This window comes from Mauremys mutica, chromosome 21 (genome assembly GCF_020497125.1).
Source record: "Mauremys mutica isolate MM-2020 ecotype Southern chromosome 21, ASM2049712v1, whole genome shotgun sequence".
NCBI classification, from domain to species: Eukaryota; Metazoa; Chordata; order Testudines; family Geoemydidae; genus Mauremys; species Mauremys mutica.
The window spans coordinates 12,250,032-12,277,347 of NC_059092.1; the positions used below are offsets into that span (position 1 = coordinate 12,250,032).

The window sequence follows — 27,316 nt, forward strand, 5'->3', positions numbered from 1 at the left end:
CGCAGCGCCGGGAGTTGGCCGCAGTGGGCGCCCGCTTTGTCCCGCTCCCCGGTGCGCAGGGCTGGGTCCGGTCTGCAGGCAGCACCGCGGCTGGAACCGGACTCGGGGAGCCCAGGATCCGCCGCAAGCCGCCCCCATGCTGCCCCAGCGGCTCCTGCTGCCCGGGCTGGTCCTCACGCTGCTGATCCCGGAGGGGAGCTGCGGGTCCAAGCAGGAGGGTAAGAGGGGGGCTCTGAGCTCCCGGGCCGGTGTCCCTGGCCAGAGAGACCCGGGCACCACCAGCCGGGCCGGTGTCCCCTGGCCAGAGAGACCCGGGCACCGCCAGCCGGGCCGGTGTCCCCTGCCCAGAGAGACCCGGGCACCGCCAGCCGGGCCGGTGTCCCCTGCCCAGAGAGACCCGGGCACCGCCAGCCGGGCCGGTGTCCCCTGTCCAGAGAGACCCGGGCACTGCCAGCCGGGCCGATGTCCCCTGCCCAGAGAGATCTGGGCACCACCAGCCCGGGCCGGTGTCCCCTGGCCAGAGAGACCCGGGCACTGCCAGCCGGGCCGGTGTCCCCTGCCCAGAGAGACCCGGGCACTGCCAGCCGGGCCGATGTCCCCTGGCCAGAGAGACCCGGGCACTGCCAGCCGGGCCGGTGTCCCCTGCCCAGAGAGACCCGGGCACCACCAGCCTGGGCCGGTGTCCCCTGCCCAGAGAGACCCGGGCACTGCCAGCCGGGCCGGTGTCCCCTGCCCAGAGAGACCCGGGCACCGCCAGCCCGGGCCGGTGTCCCCTGCCCAGAGAGACCCGGGCACCGCCAGCCGGGCCGGTGTCCCCTGCCCAGAGAGACCCGGGCACCACCAGCCGGGCCGGTGTCCCCTGCCCAGAGAGACCCGGGCACCACCAGCCCGGGCCGGTGTCCCCTGCCCAGAGAGACCCGGGCACCGCCAGCCCAGGCCGGTGTCCCCTGCCCAGAGAGACCCGGGCACCGCCAGCCCGGGCCCGGTGTCCCCTGCCCAGAGAGATCTGGGCACCGCCAGCCGGGCCGGTGTCCCCTGGCCAGAGAGACCCGGGCACCGCCAGCCCGGGCCGGTGTCCCCTGCCCAGAGAGACCCGGGCACTGCCAGCCGGGCCGGTGTCCCCTGTCCAGAGAGACCCGGGCACCACCAGCCGGGCCGGTGTCCCCTGCCCAGAGAGACCCGGGCACCACCAGCCCGGGCCGGTGTCCCCTGCCCAGAGAGACCCGGGCACCGCCAGCCGGGCCGGTGTCCCCTGCCCAGAGAGACCCGGGCACCGCCAGCCTGGGCCGGTGTCCCCTGCCCAGAGAGATCTGGGCACCGCCAGCCGGGCCGGTGTCCCCTGCCCAGAGAGACCCGGGCACCGCCAGCCGGGCCGGTGTCCCCTTCCCAGAGAGACCCGGGCACCGCCAGCCCGGGCCGGTGTCCCCTGCCCAGAGAGACCCGGGCACCGCTAGCCCGGGCCGGTGTCCCCTGCCCAGAGAGACCCGGGCACCGCCAGCCTGGGCCAGTGTCCCCTGCCCAGAGGGATCTGGGCACCGCCAGCCCGGGCCAGTGTCCCCTGCCCAGAGAGATCTGGGCACTGCCAGCCCGGGCCGGTGTCCCCTGCCCAGAGAGACCTGGGCACTGCCAGCCTGGGCCGGTGTCCCCTGCCCAGAGAGATCTGGGCACTGCCAGCCCGGGTCCGCTGTCCCCTGCCCAGAGAGATCTGGGCACTGCCAGCCTGGGCTGGTGTCCCCTGCCGAGAGAGACCCGGGCACTGCCAGCCTGGGCCCGGTGTCTCCTGCACACAGGGATCTGGGTCCTGCCAGCCTGGGGCCAGTGTCCCCTGCCCAGAGATCTGGGCACCGCCAGCCTGGAGTCAGTGCTCATAGCACAGAATGAGTAACATGAGCTTCAGGTACCACCCAGTCTGAGGTAAGTGCCCATGGCTCAGCCATTGGGCTCTATTGCATCACACAGCCTGTGGTCAGTGCCTGTTACACTTCCATGGTGCACCTAGACAGCCAGACAGGGATTGGTAAATTGAGAGTTGGAGCCCTGAGATGCCTGGCTGATTGTCTGAGGTCTGGAACAATCAGAAGATACCATCATTTTACATACAGCTGGTGAGGGAACCTCTAAAGTATTTTGCTAAATGCAGAAGCATTGGAAAAACTACTGCAGATGACTACAGGGATGATAGAGTTTCATGCATTTTACCACTCTGAAGAGCAATTTGCCTAATTACATTTATTTTCATGAAAGAAGTGGCAATTAAGAGGCAATGTGATTTAAGTTGTAAATAAGGGTACAAGTTCAAAATCAGGAGTAGGGAATTTTCAAGATTCCACAAATTTCCGCATCCTGAATCAGGATGAAAAGTCAAAATCTTGAAAATTTTCACAAATCAAGAAACTGAAAAAAAAAATCCGTTCAGGTTGATAGAAACATTCTATTTAGATACATTCAAAATGTGGTTTTTTTTATTTCAACCTTTTTTGTTTTAACCCTTTTTTGTGGAAATTTTCTAAAAGCAAATAGCCTCCCGATTGAAAGTTTCTATTTTGAAAATGTCAAAATGTGATGTTTCGACAATTGCCCAAAATGTTTTGGATTGGGAGGTTTGTCAAGACCGACTCTTTGCGGGAACAGTTTGCTTTTGACAAATGGGCATTCTTTTTTTTTTGGGGGGGGGGGGGGAGTTTTGGCAAAAAATACCAGACCAGCTCTAAACAAGAAGGCACAAGCTAAAATTAATAAAGGGTCAAGCACTGAGGGGGTTTAGCAGGAAGTTTCCTCTTTACCTTTCTAGATCTTTGTGTGAATTTAGTTCCGGTCAAAGGCAAGAATGCCAGCTCTAGAGACCAATGGCCTCTCTTCAGACACAGCAGAGGGTTAGCATAGAGAGCTGCACAGTAAGCTTCATCTTCACCGTCCCGTCCATGTACCCAGACCCTGATCTGGAGGATCAGATCATTTGCAGGGGCAGTTCAGTCTCCAGCCTCACTCAATCCTGGGCTTCTCTACTGAGATTGCCACCGAGCTGCCAATGCTGTGGATATCGCTCTGACTGCCTGTAACTGAGGACAGCTACCCAATGGGGATGTCTTTGGATCACTGCTGCCAGGCTGGATTTGAACTGGGAGCCTAGCTGGGAAAGGTTCCCTGTCCTCTCCCACTGAGAACAACGAGGAATCCTTGTGGCACCTTAGAGTCTAACATATATTTGGGCATAAGCTTTCATGGGCTAAAACCCACGTCATCAGCGATCCACTCCATGCCTCTGGTGACGTGAGTTTTAGCCCATGAAAGCTTACGCCCAAATAAATGTGTTAGTCTCTAAGGTGCCACAAGGATGCCTCGTTGTTTTTGCTGATACAGACCAACACGGCTACCCCTCTGAAATCGCTCATGAAGGAGGCTAAACTGTGGGCCATCACAGGCAGCAATAGAAGCTGAAAGTGTGAACCTATTAAAAAAAATCAGGCCTGCTCGACGCACAAATTTTGTACTGATTTGACTATTTCAGTTAGGAGAGTGATTTTTTTTTTTGCTTTTTGTTTTTTACAAAAATAGTTGCATTGGTACAAGCCCCTAGTGCGGATCCAATTGTACTAGTAATAAGGTGCCTTGTACCAGTATAGGTTATTCCCCTAAATTAGCGGGAATAATTTAGATTGCTATAAGCATCTTTTTACTTGTATAACTTTATCGCCTCTGGGGCCGTGTACTGCTTTAACTACCACCAATGGTTAAAGCCCCACAGTTTTGGTGTGTAGGCGAATCCTTAGATGAGTATAAGAATAGCAACTCAGCTTGGGTCACACATCCTGCATTCCTTGTGTACCCCAGGTTCTCACTGGTTTTATTAACAGGAATCCAAGGCACATCAGGAACAGAAATTTGGCCCTATGCAGGAATCAGTGTGGTGTATTGCATAGGGCAAGGGGCTTGGAATGAGTTCTTTTCCCTTTCGGCCACTGATTTGCTGCGGGGCCTTAAGAAAAATCTGCTGCCCTCTCTGTACCTCAGCTTCAACAACTGTAATAGGATAATGCTACCCGTCCTCTTCTGTAAAGCACCTGGAGAGCCATCTTTTTGCAAGTGTAGGTACTATTTGTGTTGCATTTGTTTCAGTGGTTTGAGCATTGGCCTGCTAAATCCAGGGTTGTGAGTTCAATCCTTGAAGGGGCCATTTAGGGATCTGGGGCAAAAATCTGTCTGGAGATTGGTCCTGCCCTGAGAAGGGGGTTGGCCTAGATGATCTCCTGAGGTCCCTTCCAACCCTGCTACTCTATGATTCAAGAAGACTTACTACTAAAAGAGAAAGTGTGCTACAAGTAAACTTAATATGGCAATTCAATTCTCAGATGTCAAATCAGGCATTGATTTTACTAATTGTCTCCAGGGTGAGTAGTATTTTCTTAAGCTGTATTTGACTAGGAAGCTTTACAGTAATGCTTTCCAAAGCGCGGCTAAAGGCAGCCCTTGGTGTCTTATAATGCAAATGCATCTGCGTTTTCCCTATAGGTTCAGGAAAAAGATGATCGTCACTAAACGTATGTCTACACTGGCACTTCGTCGGCAAAACTTTTGTCGTTCGGGGTGTTAAAAACACACACACCCCGAATGACAAACATTTTACCGGCGTGAACAGCATTTTGTCGGCCGGAGCGCTCTCCTTCTGACAAAGCCACTGCTGCTTGTGGGGGATGGAAGTTTTTTGTTGGCAGGAGAACACTCTCCTGCCGACAAACAGCAGCTACACTGTGCGGCTTTTAGCAGCACGGCTGTAGCGGCACAGCCATGTCATTAAAAGCTGCGTACTGTAGCCATAGTCTATTGCTGCTGAATTCCTCCAGCAAGCAGATTCTAACTATTTATGTGGAGAAACATTTAAGTCCACCCTGATAGTATTGCTGTTTGCATTTATTATTGATCTCAAAGTTGTGTCTCTGTAACGATACTTTGCTTACATAGCTCTTCTCACCACAGTGCTCCAAGTGTTTTAGAAAAGTTGGTAAGCATCATATGCCCATTGTACAGATGAGAAAATGGAGGCCCAGAGAGTGAAGTGCTATGCTAATGTCACAGAGCAGGTCAGTGGGAGGTAGAACCCAAGTCTCCTGAATCTAAGTCGAGTGCCTGATCTGCTGATCCATACTGCTTCTGTACCCTGTGTTTATACAATTCACTGTAACTTCTCAGGTTTCTGGTTGTCTGAGTGGCCCTCAGCGTCACTGAGTCTGGATGACGGAGACAGAAAGGAGTCAATGTTTCTGTAATGTGGGACAGAAGATGTGAAAGAGTAAATCTGCTTTTAAATGCTTCCACGAGATACCAAACATATGTTACCCTGCTCACAAGGGCTTTTGAATGATGGTGTAAACTGGCACCGTTCCCGTGATTTCCAGCTGGGGGTCTGGCCCTGTGTGATTTATGTCTGGAGAGGGGAGCTAGGATTTGAAATGGTGAAGTGAAGAAAGAGAAGAGTGTTTGGGGAACCCAGCAAAGGGCTTTGCCAGTTACAGAGCAAAAAGGAAGAAAAAAGAAGGGTTATTACTGCGGCTTAGGAAGTGACCACTGACAGCAGTAACTTTGAGGAAGAAAGACAAGGGTAAAAGGGGAAGGTGGCTGGAGGCCTAGGGTGACCAGACAGCAAGTGTGAAAAATCAGGACAAGGGGTGGGGGGTAATAGGAGCCTATATAAGAAAAAGACCCAAAAATCGGGACTGTCCCTATAAAATCGGGACATCCGGTCACCCAATGGAGGCCGCATAGCTCAGCCTTAAGACTTCCAGGACTGGGCTGAAAGAATGCCTCGTGGGTGGAAAGCTCTCTCTGCAGCTAGAGGTCTCTTGGCACAGAAGTGAAGCCTCGCTAGCGTCTCTCAAAGTCATTCCTCCCCTCCAGATCAGTGATTAAGGGGAATCTTTACTGAGGAATTCGGCCCAGAGTCTGGGTGGCGAGGACTGAGGCTCTGCACTGGCTTTTTCTTGCTTTAATTAATTTATATGCTGCACAGTGAGGTCTTTTTCGGGCTCCGAAATATGACACCTCTTCCTCAGCCATCCGCTGGAGCCTCTCGCGCTCCCACCAGAGGGGCCAGCTGGTGCAGGAAAACTCTGGAAGTCACATAAGATGAGTGTGAACAGTTTGCTGACTGTCTTTGGAAGGTGGCGTGAAAATGAATTCCTGCCTTGTTTGGTTTGAGATCCTCGGTCCTTGGAGAGAATTCAGGCTGGAATAGCTGCCCCGCAGTGGACTCCTGTAAATTATTCCTTCTTATTCAGTTAATTTACATCTCCAGCTCTCACAGCAGGGGCTGGAATTTAAAGTCTCTCTTCCAGGCCCCTGCCTGATATTCCACATTTGCATCCCTTCTCACCAGCAGGCTGATTCCTATTTTCTAGGAAAGCCTGAGCTCCTGGCTCCTTAGCACAGGAGGCTGTCCTGGTGCTCTGCACGCTGTCACATGACTGGAGACTTGCCAGCTTTAGCGTAGTCCCTGGGGGACTGCATACTTTCCTACATGGTTTACATCGTCTGACTCCACAGAACACAGAAAGCAGGAGTGTAATTACGGCCCCAACTATGCTGGCTAAACAACTGAGTTTAAAAACTGTGCTTATGCATCATTCAAATTCCTTTATAGCTTTGTCCATCGGTCTGTCCATCCACCTGGCTCATGCTCAGCTCTGTGATACCTAAATGACTTAACAAATAGCCCAGAAGGGCTCTGTGGAGGTTGAAAGCTTGTCTCTTTCACCAACAGAAGATGGTTCAATGAAAGATATTAGCTCACGCACCTTATCTCTAACAAAATATACTTAAATCCAGCGTGATGGTCTCTTATTGATCTGTAATCTCTCTTCATATTATTCTGATGGGAATAAAGGATCTCATGGACTTCTAGTTAAAACCCCTTCTCTCCTTCAGCTAGAAATCCCAAACTTAATCTCTACCCTCGCTACCCCTGCCCCAGATCTCTCTCTGTAACTGTACTATAGTTTCATCCATATCTCAAGGACTCTGACGGATAATTGCTATGGGTTAGTATCAGCCCTTCACCATTTTCATAAGAACGGCCATACTGGGTCAGACCAAAGGTCCATCTAGCCCAGTATCCTGTCTTCCGACAGTGGCCAATGTCAGGTGCCCCAGAGGGAATGAACAGAACAGGGAATCATCAAGTGATCCATCCCATTGCCCATTCCCAGCTTCTGGCAAACAGAGGCTAGGGACACCATCCCTGCCCACCCCGGCTAATAGCCATTTTATGCTGAGTGGTCTACCAGATCCATCCAGAGATCCTGCTTTTCTCATGCATCCAGAGTTGTCGGGCTCTGTGTGCCCAGGAAATCTATCCGGATGCATTGGGGATGCACATCAGGTATATCCATTAGGAAATTCACTCCTCCAATGTCACTGGATAAGCCTGCTAGACCCAAGAAAATGCTCCTCCAGTGTGATCAGTTATTCTTGGAATTTTCCAATGTTCCATTCCAATGGCATGGGATCCTGTTAAAACACAGCTGCCAGGACCCATGCACATTCCTATCCAGGTGAAAGTGTTAACATGAAGACCTGCCAAAAAGCAGAGCATTCAGTTACATCAAAGAAATCATGGGTCCAATCCTAAGAGTTTTACTCCATTTTTACTTAGGCAAAGCTCTTATCAAAGGCAATGGGAGTTTTGCCAGCATAAGGTTGTGCAAAAACTGAAAAAATACTTCAGAATTTGGCCTCATCAAGAGCAGTAGAGACGAGAATGTTGGATGGAGACTGTGACAGAATAAATCCACATTATATATAGGAGACATCTGGAATACAGATCGGGAATACAATAGAAAATCAGAAGTGCTTCCAAGAGAAAAATAACAGCTACCTGGCCAAATTCTGCAGTTCCTTATGCCGATGTAAATGTTGACTGGAGAGAGAGAGAGCAATGCTGCAGGGAAGCACCTAAGCTAAGTGGATGATTTTCAAGAACACACTTTCATTGATGGCAGTGTTCTTTTTTTAACCTTCATGTTTAATTTTCTTTAAACTCCGTCTGAGGAAAGCGCGGCTTACGTTTGACGTTACTAGAGAAACCCTCAGTAAGTTGTATTCTCTGTGTACGTCTCACAAGCCGTGCAGTGAAATTATAGTTTTGTAAAGTATCACACTTCATGTGCCGGGCCGGCTTCTGACCTCGGTTGTACCAGTGTAAAGGCAATGTCACGACACTGGTTTCACTGGTATTAGCATAGGGCTCCTTAGCTGTGCTCTGTCTCTGACTGGCCCCACTCAGGAGCTACGCTGACTGGCTGCTCCAGTGGAGCAGTGCGGTGGGTGGGCATCTTGCGTTGCCGTGGTGCACCTCCAGAATGGCTTTCCACCATTGCTGGCCTGCAGCTCGGCTTCCACCAGTGGACTCCAGGCTGCGAATCAAATCCTGACTGTCATTTAGGAGCCATCTTTTCCCAGGGACAGAAGCGCACCACCCACATTGAAATCAGTAGAGTAGCGCATGCTGAATTTGGTCCAAACATAGGAGCTGAGAGGCTGCAGTGGAGCATGACTTTGCTATTGCCATCATTTGACCCTATATTCAAGTTAGACGTTGCTTTAGTCTGTGCTTCATAGGACTATGTTGTCTCAATGAAAAGCAGAGGTGGTGCGGAGGCAGTAATACTGGGTGGTTCATGAAGAAGACAGCAGGACTCTGTCAAGTTCTATTCCTGCATTTGTGGCTAACTTGCCATGTGGCCTTGGGAAAGTCACTTAACCTCTTGGGGTATGTCTACCCTGCAGCTTGGACCGAGCCTCCCAAGCCAGGTAGACAGGCTCACACTAGCGGGGCTCGAGCTAGCATGCTAAAACAAGCAGAGTGGACGTAGCCCCTCAGGCTGCAGCTTGGGCTTTCGAGCCTAGGGGGTCAGAGCCCGAGCCTCAGCGTCCACACTGCTATTCTTTTAACGTGCTAGCTCGAGTCTGGCTAGAGTGAGTCCGTCCACCTGGGCGAGAGGCTCGCTCCCAACTGCAGTGTAGACGTATCCTCTGTGCCTCAACTTTCCCCACACGACCTACTTTCATGAAGTCAGTTGGGACCTTCAGGCTGTTAGTCCCCACCTTGACCCTGTTTCTAGTAGCAAAGCTTCTTTTTGAAGGTGGATTGTTAAACTGTGAAACGGATAAGGGCGGAACGTCTCTCTTTACCCTGTGCTTTCTCCTGCTTACAGAAAACCTGCTGGTTCTTACTGTGGCCACCCAGGAGACTGAGGGATTCAAACGCTTCAAAAGATCAGCTCAGTTCTTCAACTACAAAGTCCAGGTGAAGCCCTGCAGCCTCTGGTGGACAGTGAAAGGGGAACTCTGAGATGGTTATCCTGAGAGGGAGGGGGCTGGAGGGTGTCCCCTCGGGGGTCATAGACAACTCACCCAGGGAGGGCATTCCCGGGGACAGGCTGGGACGGTGAGCTGCTGTACACCAGGCATCCCTACCTCATTCATAGGTGGGCTGAGGGGAGATCCTCGGGAGCTGCTCCAAAGGGACCCTCCCCCCCAACACAACGTTTCCATCAGAAAGCTTTCATGGTTGTGTCAAGCCACGCAGCTGTGATGCAGCATCACGCCACAGTGACTCAAAAACTGCTACAGCAAGCCAGCCCCTGTCCCTGATCGTTCCCTACAGAGAGACCCCCATGAAAGCTCGTCGCCGCCAGGCCAGCTCTCCCGCACCATTTCTCCTGGTGACGCTCAGTGGCAGAGGATGGCACAGCAGTAGCTGTGTGTCCACCAGGGCAAGTGTCCTTACGCCCTCGCCCACTGTGAGTTGCACTGGGAGAGGTCAGGACGGGTGTAACTGAGCTCCTCCTCACCATTGCTCCTTGCCAAAAGTCTAAGCGAAGTAGCTGTGAGTTTCTCTGGCAGCCAGTCCTCCTACCCCATTTCTTACAGTGACTCATGCTGGGGAAACAAGCCGTTGCCTGTGTAGCGTGAACCCTTTGTTAAAAGATACCCTGTCCCCCTTTAGGTGCTGGGGCTGGATGAGGAGTGGCATGGTGAGGACATGAAGGCAGCAGGAGGTGGGCAGAAGGTCCGTCTCTTGAAGTCAGCTTTGAAGGAGTATGCGGATAAAGAGGACTTGATCATCCTTGTCACCGAAAGGTAAATGGGGCCGAAGGGATTTACCATGAGTTGAGCCGAGAGGCAGGTTCTCAACAGGGGGTGATTAACCCTGAAGGAGGTTGTTTGGGGAAGATGAATTCCTGCCTGCTGGGATTCCCTGCACCATGCCGACTGCTAAATGTTAAATGCATCCGTGCCAGCTGGGAAGCTCTGACGGCAGTGGACCAAATCCAGCTCTTGTGTAAGGATGATAGAGTTACCCCTGCTTACGCCAGGCTGAATTTGGCCTCCAAGGGATCAGTGGGCTAGTCTGCCGTTCTGGCCTGGCCTTTCCCAGTGGAATTGTCTGCTTGGCGAGGAGAGGCAGAGAGCCAGGCGAGTGGCATCTTGGGGGCTAAGAACTAGGCTGCGGGGAGGAGGCTGACAGATGCCAGAGTTGGAGTCCCAGCACCCACAACAGACAGGTCTGGGATACCAGCGTCTGCCACAGGCTCCTTGGACGTGGAGGGAAAGCTCTGTAGAAGCAAATCTCCTGGGTGTTAAGGGATGTAAGAAACAATCCACCTGCGAGCTGAGCATTTTATTCACCCACAGTAGGTTAGTTTGGAACAAGTACCATACCCCGCTCGACGAGTATTCACAGAACCATAGAGAAATAGGACGGGAAGGGACCTCGAGAAGTCATCGGGTCCAGCCCCCTGCACTGAGGCAAGGCAGAGGTTTGTCCAACGTGGTCTTCAAACCTCCAGCGTTGGGGATTCCATCGGGCAATTATTGGACATACTGATGCCTGTAATGACTGCAGGGCTTGTAATGCCGTAGCGCAGGGTTAAAAGAAAGGGATTCCTAGGGAATCTTCTGTTTCTCACCCTCTTTTCTTCCTGACCTGTTCTCTTTGACTTCGTTCCTTTCTGTTCTCCTCTCTGCCGTGCTCTGCTGCTCCTGTAGCTATGATGTGCTCTTTGCATCGGGCCCTGCAGAGCTGCTGAAGAAGTTCAGACAGGCCAAGAGCAAGGTGGTTTTCTCAGCAGAGACCTTCATCTACCCTGACCGGAGGCTGGAAGCCAAGTACCCTCCAGTGCGAGATGGCAAGCGGTTCCTGGGTTCCGGAGGTAAGAGACGGGTCAGCGTCTCCCAGCTTTGTGTTTCCGGGAGACGGGGCTTTTGGAGAAGATGGGGGGTGGGAGCGGCAGAAAAGTACTGTGCACTCAGAGGGGAATTGAGACCGTGTGCGCACACATTCGTAGCACATAAGCTAGGCACTTGCAAATATGTCTCCCTCCATTGACTGCAGTCCATGTAGAGGATAAAGAGTATCCTCAAGATCCTGACAGAACAAGGAGTAATGGTCTCAAGTTGCAGAGGGGGAGGTCTAGGTTGGATATTAGGAAAAACTTTTTCAGTAGGAGGGTGGTGAAGCACTGGAATGGGTTCCCTAGGGAGATGGTGGAGTCTCCTTCTTTAGAGGTTTTTAAGGTCAGGCTTGACAAAGCCCTGGCTGGGATGATTTAGTTGGGGATTGGTCCTGCTTTGAGCAGGGGGTTGGACTAGATGACCTCCTGAGGTCTCTTCCAACCCTGACAGTCTATGATTCTATGATAAGAACCAGCAACTTACACTTAGCTAGTGCGGCTACTCCTTTAGCTCAGGTTACAGCAGCCTGTGCTTTGGGTGCTGAAGATTAAGGGTTCTATCCCCACTGATGACCCATGGCAGGGGAGAATGAGTACACATGCTTTTGCAGAGAGATTGAAACTGTGTATCTGTGCTACGTTGCAGGGGGGCACTGAGACAGTGTATATGTCCCCTTGGAGAAGGGACTGAGACATTGTCCACATGTATGAGTCCCTGAGAATTTTCCCTTCCGGGCTGGCTGGATTGAGACCCTAGCTCTCTTCCCCCTTTGCCTTGTTCCCGCAGGTTTCATAGGTTACGCTCCTAACCTAAACAAGCTTGTGGAGGATTGGAAAGGACTTGACAATGATAGCGACCAGCTCTTTTACACCAATATCTTCTTGGATCCGGAAAAAAGGGTACGTGTGAGTAGGTGATGCAGTTTAGGCGGGATTGGGTGCCGCATCTGGCCAGTGCCAGTGATCCCTGGTAGCCTGAACCCTTTTCTGGGGCATGCAGTGTGTTTTTCATTTCCAGACTTACTTGTGTGGCATCCCCCAGCCCCCATGCAGCGTCCCAGCTGACTGCAAAGGAGGTTGACCACTTAGGAGCCTATCACCCCAGAAATATTTTCCTGTTTTTTCCCCTTCTTCTTAGGATGTCTCCCTAGGTGTCTCTTTCTTGCCCCAATAAGGATTGCACTGGCACATGTAAATGTTCACTTATGTGTACAGTGACCCATTTTGTTCAGGCAGATGTGCCCCCTTGCCAGGGGCGGCTCTAGACATTTTGCCGCCCCAAGCACGGTGGCACACCGCAGGGGGCGCTCTGCCGGTCGCCGGTCCCGCAACTTCGGTGGACCTCTTGCAGGCGTGCCTGCGGAGGGTCCGCTGGTCCCACGGCTCCACCGAAGCCGCGGGACCAGCGGACCCTCCGCAGGCACGCCTGTGGGAGGTCCACCGGAGCTGCGGGACCAGCGGACCCTCCGCAGGCACGCCGCCGAAGGCTGCCTGCCTGCCGCCCTCCCAGCAACCGGCAGAGTGCCCCCCGCGGCATGCCGCCCCATGCACGCGCTTGGCGTGCTGGGGCCTGGAGCCGCCCCTGCCCCTTGCACACACACACACTGTACCGTCCTTGCAATTTTTGTTTTGAAAGGGTCACTGCCCTATCAGATTTGATTCAGATGGCAGGAGTTTTTAAAACAAGGTTTCATGTCACTTAATACCAATGGCAGTGGCATCATAACATTTAAAAAGGCTTATTATCTTTGAACAAGGAAACATTCTCCTAGAGTGTTTGTGACCCAAATATTGCAGGATCGTGGAAGAGCATAGGAACCAGGAAGTGAAATTTGGGATGATAAAGAAAAGTGAAAGTGAAGTCCGCTATTTGCAAAAAGCCAAGAGAAGCCAGTAAAGTTGCACGTACTTATCCCCAGGTCTGAATCCGGCCCATAACCTTTACCATGATAGTTTCTCTTTAATGATCTCAGCTAAAGTCCTGGCGCAAAGCCAGACCAGAGTTGAATAGTCCTATTGACAGGGCTTTCAAAATCCAGATACTGTTCCATCCATTCTCCCGCTCTGAGAGTTATTCTAATGTATCTTAGGTGATGCTTGGAGGGGCAGTGAACTGTTAAGTCAGACCTAGGTTTGAGTGGGATTCTGATGAAATCCAATGTACCATGGTTTGAAGCCGCCTGGTGTAAATGCAATGTCTGCCACCCAGTCTTAAGCCATTGCTAAGTTGTGGTTTAACACTGCTAACAGGAGCAGCACTTGAAACAAGCACAACCTTGTCACTGGAAGATAGATAGAAGCTGGAGAGTGTCCACAAAAGAAATATTTGCCAAACCTGCGCTCCTGGTTGTGTTCTGACACGTGGTTCATATGCTGCTGTGCAGGCAGGCCGGCCGGCATATTTCCATCCGTGTGCTGTGATTTGTCGTCTTTTCATGCCCTGGGAAGCTTTAAGCAGTTCGTGTTATCTGGTTTTGCCTAGTGCAATATAAAAACCGCATTCTGTAAAATGGGGATAGTGACACTGACCTCCTCTGGAGAGCACTTTGAGATCTAACGCGGAAAAGCGCCAGGTCAGAGCTAAGGGGTGGTGATGTTTTAGCAAAGGGAGAACTGCTAAAGTTCAGGTGGGACTGGGGATCACTGGGATTATTTAAGGTTTTGGAGCCTGTGGGACATGCTAGTGATCAGAATGATACAATACATCTTTATTTAGCACATGGTATTTCACACGAAGTGTATTTTAAAATGAGTGACATAGATCAACAATAGCCCAGGGAGGGGAACATGAAGAAACGCAGGCAAGGAGAGTTGTTATTTTATAGGAGATCTGAAAAGAGACAGAGCATCCGCTGCGGGTGGAGGAGGCTATTCTAGAGATCAGAAGATAGAGCGGAGCAGGCTCTTGCATTAGCAGTGGTGAGATGAAATCTGTGGTGATGAGTGGAGGGACCATGGAGCAGGTTCAGGGCTCCTAGGGAGTTGAAGTTAATGGTGTTAAACTGATTTACAGCAGCTAAGGACCTGGGCCTAGATCCAGGAGGGAGGTTGAAGCAAATCCATGGAGGGTGTGAGAAACAAGGGAGGCTGGTTTTATAGTGTTTTCTGCAATGAATGGAGGGGCAGTGGGAGGGCTGGCATGACCCATCCGTTTGCAGAGCGTATGGCCCTGTGTGTTCTAAATGAGGTTATTTATTTCATTCTTTTAAAGGAAAATATCAACATCACTTTGGATCAGAGATGCCGGATCTTCCAGAACCTGAATGGAGCATTAGGTGAGATGGGGGTGGGGGGCTCATTCCTCCTTGGAGAGTGCAGAGCAGCTAGAAACTGTCACACTGAGACTGAAGTGGTTAAAGTCCAGAATCCATCCCCAGAGCAGGTTTCTGTTTAAAAACCTCTGCCCAGATTCCTGGAATGGATTTGCAATCCCCAGCCTGCTTCTCACGGCAATACCAGCTCCACAGTTAGGCCTGCAGGTCGGGTTTTCCGTACCACACCTCCTCTCCACTTTGATCCCCACACATATCAAAGTACACTAGCTTTCGGGAGTGAAACTGGTAGGGAGCTAGCAACACACAGCCCAGGGCTAAGGGCCACCTGCCTGCCTTCTTGGCTAAGTACATTGGATTGAATGGCCTGAAAGGTAGGGAGCTGATGAGATACATTCAGAGCCGTGTGCGAGCACTCACTCACCCGTACTGTGCTTTTGGCCAGTCGGTTATTCCATCCTTGGAAAGTTTTATCCACTTGTTCTCCCGGAGCAGAGAAATATAGGTATTTATTTTAGTTTCTCTCTTCTCCCCTTCCCCTTATTTTAATTAGCTAGGCAGTTATCATTTCTGGGGGTGGGATTTTGGGGTCCCATTCTTATCTTGGTACGGTTGGGAGTCAGAGAGTAGCTGGCCCTCTGGAGGGGTCAGGAGCCCAGCCTATCTCTGATGGCTGAGTGAGGCAGCTCAGGTTCACCTGGGACTAGGTCACTCATTGAGTGACTGGGAGGCAGTCAATTAGGCAGGGAAGCACCTCAGTGAGATAAAAGGACGCTGCTCCCAGCGGGACAGGGCTGGATGAACAGGGCCCTGAGGGAGGGGAAGAGGTCCCAGAGCGCAGGAAGAGAAAATGTCTACATAGAAGGCTTCCTGGGGGGGGACCTGGTGAGAGGGGCTCACCAGCAAAGGAAACCTGGGGCGAATGCTCCTGAGTGGGAGAGTGGCCAGAAGGAAGGGCCTGGGAATGTTAAGGCTCAGAGAAGCCTGGCTCCCATGAAAGATTCCACCAGGCAGCAGCAGGAACCCTAGATGAGAGGAATTATACAAGGTCGTGAGGAAGAGTCTTTGTGGTTTGGCCTCTGTGAGGAGACCTTGACCCAGGAAAAGGGACCCTTCCTCTGCTAGAGACAGGAGGCCCCTGACTCCAGAAGAGGGTTCCAGGTCATGAAGGCCTCACCGGTAAGGGGCCTTGGACATCACGAGAGTTGACAGACAAAGGTTGACTCAGGGCCTCCTTCCTCTCGCTAGAGAGGCTGGGGGAGGAATTTTTGTGTGATGTTCCGCCTGTGGGGTTGAACAAGCTAGACCCCTGAAGGGGCACTGTTCACGATACAAACTTATTAAAACCTTCATTTGGGGAAAGTGAGGCAGAGACGTGATGGCGACACTGCACTGGGCCGCCAGGGGGCGTTACAGGGGTGAGGGCCCTTGTTACTGTGGGTGATTGGACTTCGTGCCTGAACTAGCCGTTTTTGGCTAGCTGAGTTACACAGACCCCTTGGCTGGTCACTCTGCAGTCACTGTATGATGCCATCTGGGGACGTGCCAGACAGACAGACATAGGGAGCATAGAATTCAGAGGTGGAAAAGCTGCTTTTGCCTGGATTCTCCCCACCCCCTTGCTGGTGCAGAATTGTTCCTCACCACATATCCTTTGCCTAGTCTTGATTTAAAGGATGCAATCAGTGAGGCTTTACCAGTTCCCCATGGGAGGCTGCCCTACGGCTTAAATCAGGGGTGGGCAAACATCGGGGAATAGAAATAGTACAGCGGGCCATGAATGCTCACAAAATTGGGGCAGGGGTGCAGGAAGGGGTGCAGGTTTTGGCTGGGGGTGCGGGCTCTGGGGTGGGGCTGAGAGGTTTGGGGGTGCAGGAGGGGGCATCGTGCTGGGATTGAGGGGTTTGGAGAGCAGGACTGAGGCAGGGGGTTGAGGCATGGGGAGAGGCTCAGGGGTGCAGGCTCCACGCGGCATTTACCTCAAGTGGCTCCCGGAAGCAGTGGCATGTCCCTTCTCCGGCTCCTAGGCATGGAGCAGTCCCTGACCTTGGAGCGGGGCCATGGCGTAGCTTCCAGGAGCTGTGTGGTGCGGCCCCCGACCCGGCGCCCCGACTGGAGCTCCGGAGCGGGACTGAGCCTTGTGGTGCGACCCAGCGGGAGCTCACGGGCTGTCCTAAAACGGCTCACAGGCCATAGTTTGCCCACCCCTGGCTTAATAGATTTCACTCTCCAAAGCCTTCCCTGATCCTATCTTTTCTCAAGTTCCATCTCATCACTCCTAATTCTACCTCTTTGGGCCACCCTAAACAATTCCTCTCCCTCCGTGGATTGTCTGTGCCCCACAGATACGATAGATGGTTATCCAGCCCCACTCTCCCGGCTTCCCAGGGGTTGCTTGTGTGGGCTGGCTAGGGCATTGTGTTGCCAGATTGCTACTAAAGCCTCCTGCAGATAACATTGCTGTGATGTGATTTCTAGATGAGGTGGCTCTGAAGTTTGAAAATGCACGCGTGAGAGCAAGAAACGTAGAGTATGACACCCTCCCAGTCCTGATCCACGGCAATGGACCCACCAAGGTAAGCAGGAGCCTTGAAAAAGAAGGTTGGGTATGAAACCAAGGCAAATAACCTCTTTAGGCTTGAGGTGGTGAAGCACTTGCCCAGGCAATGCTGGGAAATCAGGCATCCATCCCTCACGCACTGACTTCTTCCCGCATAAATTCACAGACTGGGGGATTGAATGGCCCCCTGCCATGACAGCAAGACATGGAGCGTTTTACTTCTTGGTCACTGGGTCAAATCAAGACCAAGATCAGCAGTGACTGAAAGTGTCACCACCTGAGGAATGACTGGCCAGCGTGTGTAACGCACACACCTTCTGGGTGTGGTGTTCTGTCCTATCTAGTGGCACCAAGACCACTTAGAGAGAGAGAGATTAATGACTTTGCAGTACAGCCTTAGCTAACAGCCAATTGGCTTTTAGCTCATGTGGTAGAGGCTTATGCACTAAGCTTCAAAGATCCCAGGTTCAATCCCGATGACTGTCTGTCGGTGTTACATGTGCACTGAGCTGGTGGTATCAATCCAGTTCCTAGTGGACAGGTATCCACGTGAGAATAATTGCCACCCTTGGTCCCCTTGTTGCCAGTCTCAGCACCTAGATGCCAAAGACTGACCAGGCCATGGAGACTGAAAAGTGCTCTCACCCCTTCGCATTATCCCAGCACATCAGTATCCTTCACCGTAGGAAATTAAACCTGCAGATTTGCATCCTAGTCCATTCCCCTTCTCCCAGGGAGAGAAGGAAGATAAGGCTGGTGATGGAACCTGATTGAGATTTTCTCCTGTCTTGTAATTAAGCACTTGGGGGATTTCCCTTTGCAGCTGCAGCTGAACTACCTGGGAAACTATATTCCTCGGGCCTGGACATTCGAGACAGGCTGCACTGTGTGTGATGAAGGCCTGAGAAGTCTCACAGGGTTCAAGGTAAGGGTTGATGCATATTTAGAGTGGCAGAGGCCTGGTGCTAACAAAAGAATACATTGTGGTTTTGGGTTACCTTGGAGATGGTGAGGGTGTAGCCAGGTTTCTGGAGCTGGAGAGCAGCCCTCATGCTTCTCACCCTCTTGTCGAATGCAGGATGATGTGTTGCCGTTGGTTCTGATTGGAATTTTCATCGAGCAGCCCACTCCATTTCTCTCCCAGTTCTTCCTGAGGCTTCAGAACCTCCAGTACCCAAAGAAACGCACTCAGCTCTTCATCCACAACCATGTAAGGAACATCTGCCTTGGATTGTCTTATGCAGTGTTGTTGTAGCCGTGTTCATTCCACGATGCTAGAGAGACAAGGTGGATGAGGTCATATCTTTTATTGGACCAACAATAACAGATACTACCTCACCAACCTTGTCTCTTTGTTTTGCCATGTGAGGGATGGCTTGCCTCCTAGAATCATAGAATATCAAGGTTGGAAGGGACCTCAGGAGGTCATCTAGTCCAACCCCCTGCTCAAAGCAGGACCACCAATCCCCAACTAAATCATCCCAGCCAGGGCTTTGTCAAGCCTGACCTTAAAAACCTCTAAGGAAGGAGATTCCACCACCTCCCTAGGGAACCCGTTCCAGTGCTTCACCCCCTCCTAATGAAAAAGTTTTTCCTAATATCCAACCTAAACCTCCCTCACTGCAACCTGAGACCATTACTTCTGTCATATCCTCCCATATCCCAGACGTCTTTGGAACTTCCCCAGACTGCCAGGACCTGGAAGACAGGTACAACTCATGTTTTGTTTTCCTAGAAGCCTGGTCATCAATTACCTCCAGCCACGAAGACACGGAGGTGAGGGTACGTGCAGCTCACGTGCTCTGGTGTTGCCAGAGCTTTGAGAGCTGGGTAGCCGGCAAACCTAGCTTTAGCTGAGGCCAGACAGCCTGTCTTAAGCTCATGTAACCTACTCTTCGCTCTGTGTCATTTCCCTCTGTGTGCAGGAGCACCATCACCTGTCTCAGGTGGACAGGTTTGTGAAGGAGCACGGCAAAGAATATCATGCGGTCAAAGTGACTGGGCCGGAAGATCACGTGGAGAATGCTGATGCTCGGAACATGGGCATGTAAGTGAAAAGGCAGGTGTGAAAGGCCAGACGACAGGGATTCTGGAGTCAACCCCACTCTCTGTCTGGGCTCAGTAGCACAAGGGAGAGGCTTCTTGCATCCAAGATAACAGGCCTCTGTGGGCAGAGCAACAGAAGCTTCCTTCATAGATGTCTGCTTTGGAGCTTTGCAGGAACAATGGCTGGTGCAGCAGTGGTATATTGTGCAACACCCAAAACCATTCCCCCTTTCCCTTCCTTCCATATGCCCTTATGCATGCCCATTAGATGCAACTTATCTGGGGTGACAGCATTACAAACACATTTCGATGCCCTCATTGCCAAAGGGGTTCTCAGACCCTCTGCTAAGAACAACCTCTGTCCCACAAAACACTCTCTCTGTCCAGGTTGCATCCGCGTTCCCCATCTTCCTGCCACTGGCCTGAAACCTGTCCATGGCAGGCATGAATTTAGCCCATGCTTATTGTCCAGCCAACACGGGTGAAAGCTAGGCTAGATTCCCAGGCTAAGTATACAGCTGTCCACTGCCTGGGGCCAAACAAACAGAAGCAGTAAGGCTCCTGCATCCAGAGGACTTTGAGGTTCTCTAGCCTCAGATGCAGCCTGTTCCTCTTTTAGTTCAACTTCCAAAGCAATGGTTCCCTGTACCCATTCCCTCCTCGGCCATCTTCCTGATGGAGAAAACATCCTCCCCTGAGCTCAGCCCCATTCCTCCCTGCCATGAAGGGCCAGCCACCTACTACTCTCTACTCAGGCATGGGGTTTTAACCCTCTCTTCCCCCCAACCCTAGTCAGGGTCTCTGCACCCAGACTGTAAAGGATAAACATCCCCATCCCAGAAGAGAAGGCCCTTTGACTGCAAAGTGAAGGTCATCTCTGCTGTCCTGTTGCTGTTCAAGCTCTGACCTGTGGGCTCTCTGGCTGTAGGGATTTGTGCAGACAGGATCCTGACTGTGAATATTACTTCAGCCTGGATGCCGAAGTGGTTCTGAAGAGCTCAAAGGTTCTACGGATCCTGATTGAACAGAACAAGTGAGTCTGAACGATCCTTCCTGGGCAGGTTTCAGGTCAGGAACATAGATAGGGAGCTCCTTCTTTCCTGGCAAATGTGTAAGGGGCTGAGAGGAGACAACATTGCTGGGAATGAAATTTAAGGGTTTTCTCCAGTAGAGATGGACCCAAACTGGAGCCATTTATCCAACACCCTCCCTGGATTATTGGATTCAGATACAGTGGGCCCTGTAAACCATCCCTAGTTTTACCCTTATCTCTTTGGAGCAGAGACTACACTATTGGGAACAGAGTGGCCAGAATCAGAACCATTTTTTTCCAAACCAGAAGTGGGTCTAAGCCACAGGGATGAGGTCTGGATTTGGATTTACGTTTCAAACATCCCGGGCAGTACATTCAGATGCAGGTTTTGCTTCAGCCCATTATAAGGGGAGGGATTCATTGGAAAATCTGGATCTATATCCAGGTTCAGAGTCCAAGTTCTTTCTTCCCCATCCCTAAAGATCATGAGTGTTGGATCCAAGAAGCCAGATCCTGGACTGGTGTAAATTGATTTCAGTGATGCTACACTGACTTTCAACAGCTGAGCATATGAGGGAGGGAGTTTTTCAGGCCCATTGCTGATCAGAAACCTCCAAACATTGGGGCTTCATAGAGAACAGAATTTATTCCTGGTTATTTCTGTCTCTGACTCAGAGATTTAGCTGGGCCTTCAGTCTCAGGGAGCTGGATACATAGTAGAGAAATATAGGCTGTGGTACTGAAATGATTCTTGCTCCTCAAGAAGAAAGATTTCCAGCTCTGTCTCCAGCTGCTAGAACTCCTTAGAGCACATTCAGAGGGGACTGACTGCTGAACGTGTTTAGATATAAGCTTAGGGCCCAAGTTTGTCCTTACTCACACAGGTGTCAAGAGGGGGATAGCGTCTGTGTAAGCGAAGACAAAACTGGACCCTGAGACACTCGTTGGGATCTTCCCCCTTTCCTCCCCTGGCAGCATCCTGCCCTCCAATTGTCTCTCCTTCTTGTGCCTGCAGGCCGGTGATTGCCCCATTGGTGAGCCGTCTCGGAAAGCTGTGGTCGAATTTCTGGGGTGCGCTGAGTCCTGATGGATACTATGCCCGTTCAGAGGATTACGTGGATATTGTTCAAGGGCGGAGGGTGTGAGTATTGTGAGGGACTTTTGCCAGTCAGAATCCCCTAAATAGAAGGCTTGCTGAATAGACAGTGGCTAGAGAGCATGTACCCCCAAAATCAGTCTAAAGCCAATTGGGATGCTGGGGCAAGAGTACCAGACCATCGCTGTGTTGAAAGAAGGAAAGGAAGTTTCTCCTTCCAGGCAGGAGCTGTTTTATGTCCCTGTCCTCTACATACCATATGCAATAGTGGGAGTAAGGTCTGGTGACCAGAGGAGGGAACTTGGAGGCAGGAGCCCTGGGATTTGTTTCCAGCCCTGTTGCTAATTGACTGTATGGCCAAATCGCTTAATCTCTCCTTGTGCCTTGTTTTCTCCATCTGCTAAGGATAGAGAATGTGATGCTTAACTATCTCACAGTGGGCGGGGAGGAGGGGTTGTCATTCTTCTTTAGACAGTGTTTGTAAAGGGCTGTGTGCTGCTTGGATGGAAGGTGCTGTAGCTGTCCAAAGGCAGATTACTGGAACGGCTTGCATTCCTGATTTGCTCCTCTCTGGGTTTGTGTAGGTCCTTGTGTTTGGTTGCTATGTGGGTTTTTGAGTCTGACCCTTTAAACTTTGTGACAAACCAAATTCCAAAGAACAGCAAGGCTTTGTTGGTGTTTTTTAAATCTAGCCCTTAGTCCTTTGGGGCCTGATCCTGTAAGCTCTGTCCTGTTACTACTTAGTGTCTAAATCTCCCTCTCCCCATTTTGCAGTGGGATTTGGAATGTTCCCTACATTTCCAGCATCTATGTCATAAAAGGCAGCACCCTGAGATCCCAGCTCAACCAGGGAGACCTCTTCCACAGCGGCAAACTAGATGCAGACATGGCTTTCTGCCATAATGTCCGGGATCAGGTCAGTAGAGGGAGCTGGCTGCAGGGAGCAAGGGTGGAGATGAAACAACTCTGCAGGCAGGTTTCAGGACACCCATTACAACTGTACAGGCCTAGGTGGAAAGAAATGAACTGGCATCAACTAAGCCTACATGCCTTTCCCGAGGCACATGCAGTCGGGGAAATCTCTTCCTGTGGTCTGAGAAACACGGACTAAATTCAGTTATACTCTAGGATCCACTCATGCAGCTCCGGTGGACGTCGGTGGGAGCTACATGTGCATAGCCACAGGCCGAGTGACCCTTTGTGAGCTGTTTTATCCTGCTTCTGTCTAGAGCTGATGAAACGTACAGAGGTTCTGCCTCCATCACTGGTCCTCGCTAGGACTATTTAGTCTTCTCTGCATCTAGGGTGGGTCTGGGTTTAACAATAAAGGCTCAGTGGGGAGGGGATGCCCAGTGTGAAGATTAGAGAGGGAGGTGGGTGGACAGAGAGAATGGAGCCATCGCCACTGGGAAGCAGCTCCCACTGTAGACAGTTGCAGCCTGATGGTTTCAATCCATTCTACAGAGGGTCTTCATGTTCGTGACAAACCGTCACCAATTTGGACACATACTCTCTCTGGAGGATTATCAGACGACTCATCTCCACAACGACCTCTGGCAGATCTTCAGCAATCCTGAGGTGAGGGGCTGAGCAGGCCTGGGGTTCCCTAGGTGCATGCAGGGCTTTGGGAAAGCATTTCACTCAAACTCCTCTGGGCCTTAATGCTTCAAAGCCGAGAAAATGCTGTGAATTGCTGTTTACTGCTCCACTTCCCCTTTCCGTGATGAGAGAGAGGGTGATGCCAGAGCACCACATCCTTAGCCACGGGCCACAGAAGTGACCGCTTTCCTTGTCTTTTTCTAACCATAGGACTGGAAAGAAAAGTACATCCATGAAAACTACACACTAGCTCTGAAAGGGAAATTGGTGGAGACGGTAAGAAATGCTGCTCGTGTCTCTCAGCGGAGGAGCGAACGGCATGTCACTATCATAGGATTTCAGCCTTTCGGCCTCAGAAATAGGTAGCTTACAGGAGACAGTGCAGCCTAAAAGAACTTCAGATTCAGAGAGAATGTGATCTGTCATTATTTGAAAGTATTCTTCGGGACAAATCCCTCCTTCAGAGGCACCTGTCCAGGTTCCTTAATTTTACTGGGAGCAAAGCATGTGAATTTGAAGGCAGGATTCAACCTTTAACATTTTAGCTGTTTTTCCAGTGAGCCCTCTCTCCCTCCTCTTGACTGTGTCTTCCTCTTTTCTGACTAGGGACTGTTCATAAATTACATAACCCATTGTTGGGTGATTTTTTGTTTTTTAAAAAGACCCAACCACCCCCTTGTAAAACTGAAACAAACACCCCCGTGATGCTGTCCTGCAAAATTAAGGAACTCCCCTAACCCCATGCGTTACGTAACTTCTGGAGTGCCCCCGATGTCTGTCTGTGTTTGTCTCATTCTTCTGTTTGTCTGAATTCTCATGTGTTCTGTCTTTCCAGCCCTGCCCTGATGTTTACTGGTTCCCTATATTCACTGATGTCGCCTGTGACGAGCTGGTGGAGGAAATGGAGCACTTTGGCCAGTGGTCCACGGGAGATAACACAGTAAGAAAAAGTTGGAGCTTTCAAAGCGACAGTTCCCACCACTTAACCAGAGTCCCTGAGCATAGCTGCAGCCTGCTACAGGCGGGAGTTTTAATCCTGTGGTTCAAGCAGGGGACTGGAGTAAGGACAATTGAGCTTTGCTCTTGACTCACTGTGTGATCTTAGACATAGGCCCAAATGTTCAACAGTGGTCGCTGGGCACTCAGAAAATCAGTCTGAGAGCCCCTAGGCCTCATTTTCGCAGGCCCTGAGCACCTGCAACCTCTACTGCCGTCCACTGGAGCACTGGAGTGCTCAGCACCTCTGAAGATTAGGGCCAAGGGGTTGTAAAGTTGGACAACTACGATCATCCAGAGTCAGTAGCCACTTTTGAAAACTTGGGCTCCAACCTCCTCTGTGCCTTGACTTCCCTTCTATAAAATGTAGATGGTCCGTCCCTGCATTACAACCCTGAAAAGCCCTATAGATGAGCATTATGTTTGTTGGTTACCGTCAAACTGTTTTTCATACTTATCATCTAAGATATTTGTCCCCAATCAATCTTATGGTTCTGTTCCAGGACAGCAGGCTACTAGGGGGTTATGAAAATGTCCCAACTATTGACATCCACATGAACCAAATTGGCTATGAGAGAGAATGGTACAGGTTCCTTCTGCACTATATTGCTCCAATCACAGAGAAATTTTACCCAGGATACTATACAAAGGTAGGCATCACACACTTTTGGTCAATGGGATTTGAGTGCTCCCTATCTTTCATGATCATGGCCATGGAGAGGCAATATCATTGGGGCACTGTACCAAAATACGTGCCATAATGGAGGAAATGACCCTGGAGTATGTTATCAAGGTGTGCACCACATGCCCCTTTCTCCCTTATTTAAGGGGCATGTTACTCCTATTACACCAATGTACACACCATCCCCTAGAAGTGAATGCCCTCTGGGTGCTGTGGCACTGTCTGGGTATGTCTCTCTTCTCTCCTGCAGACACAGTTTGAGCTGGCCTTTGTCGTTCGTTACAAACCTGATGAGCAACCCTCCTTAATGCCTCACCATGATGCTTCCACCTTCACCATCAACATTGCCCTGAACCGGGTAGGGATAGATTACGAGGTAAGTGCTTGCAAGAAGGTCAGTCTGGAAGTCTCCCAGACCAGTCTAGGGTCTTCTCTTTGCTGTATCCAGAACACCTCCCAGCTCATCCCCACCTCCATCTTGGGCATCTTGATACCAAAGGGGACTGCAATCAGTGACGGGGTTTGAATTTCAGGATTTTCTAATGAGGGAGATCGGTGGTAGAAAGTTCCACCAACCCATCACAAGGGAGTCCAGAAAATCAGGAGACTGTTGGGATAATACAGGGATCCTTTCCCTGCTGGTACTTGGCTGATGCTTGTTTCTTTTTGTTTCGTGCAGGGAGGAGGCTGCCGGTTTCTGCGTTACAACTGCTCCATTCGAGCTCCTCGGAAGGGTTGGACCCTCCTGCACCCGGGACGCCTGACCCATTATCACGAGGGCCTTCCAACCACAAAAGGGACCCGTTACATTGCAGTGTCCTTTCTCGACCCTTAGAGCCATGCTTCACGAGAAGGACCTTTTTCCCAGCATCACCCACTGCTGACTGTGAGTGGGAGTAGGGAACGCTGCTGAGTCTCCAAGGCATCCATCAAAGTTATTTGGATATTGATTTTTTTTTAATGAAGGTTTGACTTCACTGTTGGAAGATCACCTCTGCTAACACTGCAGATCATAAGTTGGACTGTAGTTCTAGAATTTGGAGAGATTCTATGTGCCTTCAATTCCGATATTCATCCTCATCTGTGCTTGGACTGTACTTTACTTCTTCACTATCTGCCATGGCTTACTGGACTACTTGCTTGGACTGAAAATCCAGCTCTTTGGGGGCAGGTCACTTCTTTCCTCTCCCCACAAGCCCCTTCTCCAAGCAGCAGGAAGACTGTCTCTATGTGCATCTTACAGAGAAATAGACTTTAGGGAATCCTTTCTAGACACTGCTCTAAACATGAGTGGGATCAGGGAGCTGGTTCCAGGATCAGGGAGTGGAGTCTTAACAGCTGTAGCATTGGATGAAACTTAGTAGCCCCAGCCTGAGGTTCATCTTAGCCATACCTATTTGAAGTTACTTGGAAGCACATCACCTTGTTAAAAACTGCAACGATGATAACCCCCATGGATCCTATTAGCCAAACCGTAGTTGGCTGATGATATTTGACTTCTGTGATTAGACTGAAGGGGTGAAAGATGTCATCCCAACCTTATCTTGCTGCAGCTGGAAGGGAATGTGTCCACGCACCCAATCTCTCTCTCTCTCTCTCTCTCTCTCTCTGTGCGTGTGCGCGCGCGCGAGAGAGAGAGCTCTAAATTTTCAGCAAAAGTTATTTTGAACAGCCACCTTCTAAAACCATATTATTTGTGGGTTTCTAGAGTGACTCTGCCATCTGTTTATAACTGCCAGGTAGTGGAGCCTACTGCCTCTGATACCAGGCAGTTACAGTCAGATGGAAGGAATTGCTCCACAACTGGGGTAGATAGATGTGTGTTTTGACAGAGAACTTTAATTAGCAAATATAGGACAGAAGAAGGGGACAGTGACCTTTTCCTTTCTGGGCCCAGGCGCATGCATGTCCACAAACACACCTACAGAGAAGGGAGAGAAATCCACGCACCAACAATCAGCTAAAAAAAGCAAAACTTGCTTCTATTTTTAATGAAAATCTGAATCAAGTTAATTTCTCAGTGTCACCAGGCCAGTCATGAGTAAGAAGATGTTGAAGAGTTGTATGTATTTATTCAACAGATTTACCCAGTTATTGGTTGTTTTTGCCTCTGCCCCGGGAATTGACTGGAATCAGTATAGAGGTCTCATAGTATTTCACACCAGATGTACAGTTTTAAACAGCAAGTTTTACATTAAAACTTAACAAAATGATGTGTGCAATAATTGGATTCTTTAATATGTGTATTTAAATTGTACGGGCGAGGCAGACTTCATATAATTAATGACAGAACACATAGCGCTCATATATTGGGGATCCACCAAGTTATCTATAGTAACTGGTAAAGCAGATGCTGAAAAATGAGGTCACTCCCTACTATGGTTAAGCATGGATCTTTACATGATCATTTGTCCTTCATCCTGATGAGGAGGGGATGAGTGGTCTTGTAGTTAAAGATCAGGACAGATAGTCTGGGTTCAAGTCTGGGCTCTGCTATGGGCCTGTTGTGTGACCTTTGATAAATCCCAGAACTAATCTCTCTGCTGTTTTACAGATGGGGGAAGTACGGCACAATAATTATTTTCTCCTCATGTGGGTGTTTGTAATAAATGCATTCATGCTCATGAAGTGTTCATGTGCTACAATGCTGGGGAGCTGTAATACTTACCAAAACAGATACTTTTAAAAAATATTAGAATATTGTTCTGGAAAATGGTGACCCTCATAAATTATTTTCATGTTGTAAAGAAGAAAAAATACCTAATTAGTAACAGTCTTGTCCAGGGCTTGGGTTAAGATTCAGA

At 50.5% G+C, this 27,316-nt stretch overlaps 1 protein-coding gene across 2 annotated transcripts; it reads left to right on the top strand.

Moving 5' to 3' along the window:
* On the top strand, nucleotides 1-26,725 carry PLOD1 (procollagen-lysine,2-oxoglutarate 5-dioxygenase 1). 2 transcript variants are annotated; one of them, XM_044996162.1, is made up of 19 exons: nucleotides 1-218; nucleotides 9,207-9,298; nucleotides 10,001-10,134; nucleotides 11,044-11,207; nucleotides 12,016-12,128; nucleotides 14,440-14,503; nucleotides 16,979-17,076; nucleotides 17,884-17,985; nucleotides 18,139-18,270; nucleotides 18,986-19,107; nucleotides 20,035-20,139; nucleotides 21,155-21,280; nucleotides 22,010-22,151; nucleotides 22,700-22,813; nucleotides 23,045-23,110; nucleotides 23,670-23,774; nucleotides 24,334-24,480; nucleotides 24,763-24,888; nucleotides 25,192-26,725. In XM_044996162.1, the coding sequence occupies exons 1-19, from the start codon at nucleotides 137-139 to the stop codon at nucleotides 25,345-25,347; spliced, it is 2,190 nt and encodes a 729-aa protein (XP_044852097.1). In that variant the 5' UTR covers nucleotides 1-136; the 3' UTR covers nucleotides 25,348-26,725. The 2 variants fall into 2 exon arrangements, with proteins under 2 accessions (XP_044852097.1, XP_044852098.1); XM_044996163.1 differs by lacking the exon at nucleotides 1-218 and adding an exon at nucleotides 2,017-2,105.
* The last annotated feature ends 591 nt before the right edge of the window (nucleotides 26,726-27,316 follow it).

Coding starts and splice junctions, on each gene's coding strand:
- PLOD1 (XM_044996162.1), top strand. CDS start 137: ATGCTGCCCCAGCGGCTCCTGCTGCCCGGGCTGGTCCTCACGCTGCTG. Junction 219..9,206: donor CTGCGGGTCCAAGCAGGAGG/GTAAGAGGGGGG, acceptor TCCTGCTTACAG/AAAACCTGCTGGTTCTTACT. Junction 10,135..11,043: donor ATCATCCTTGTCACCGAAAG/GTAAATGGGGCC, acceptor CTGCTCCTGTAG/CTATGATGTGCTCTTTGCAT.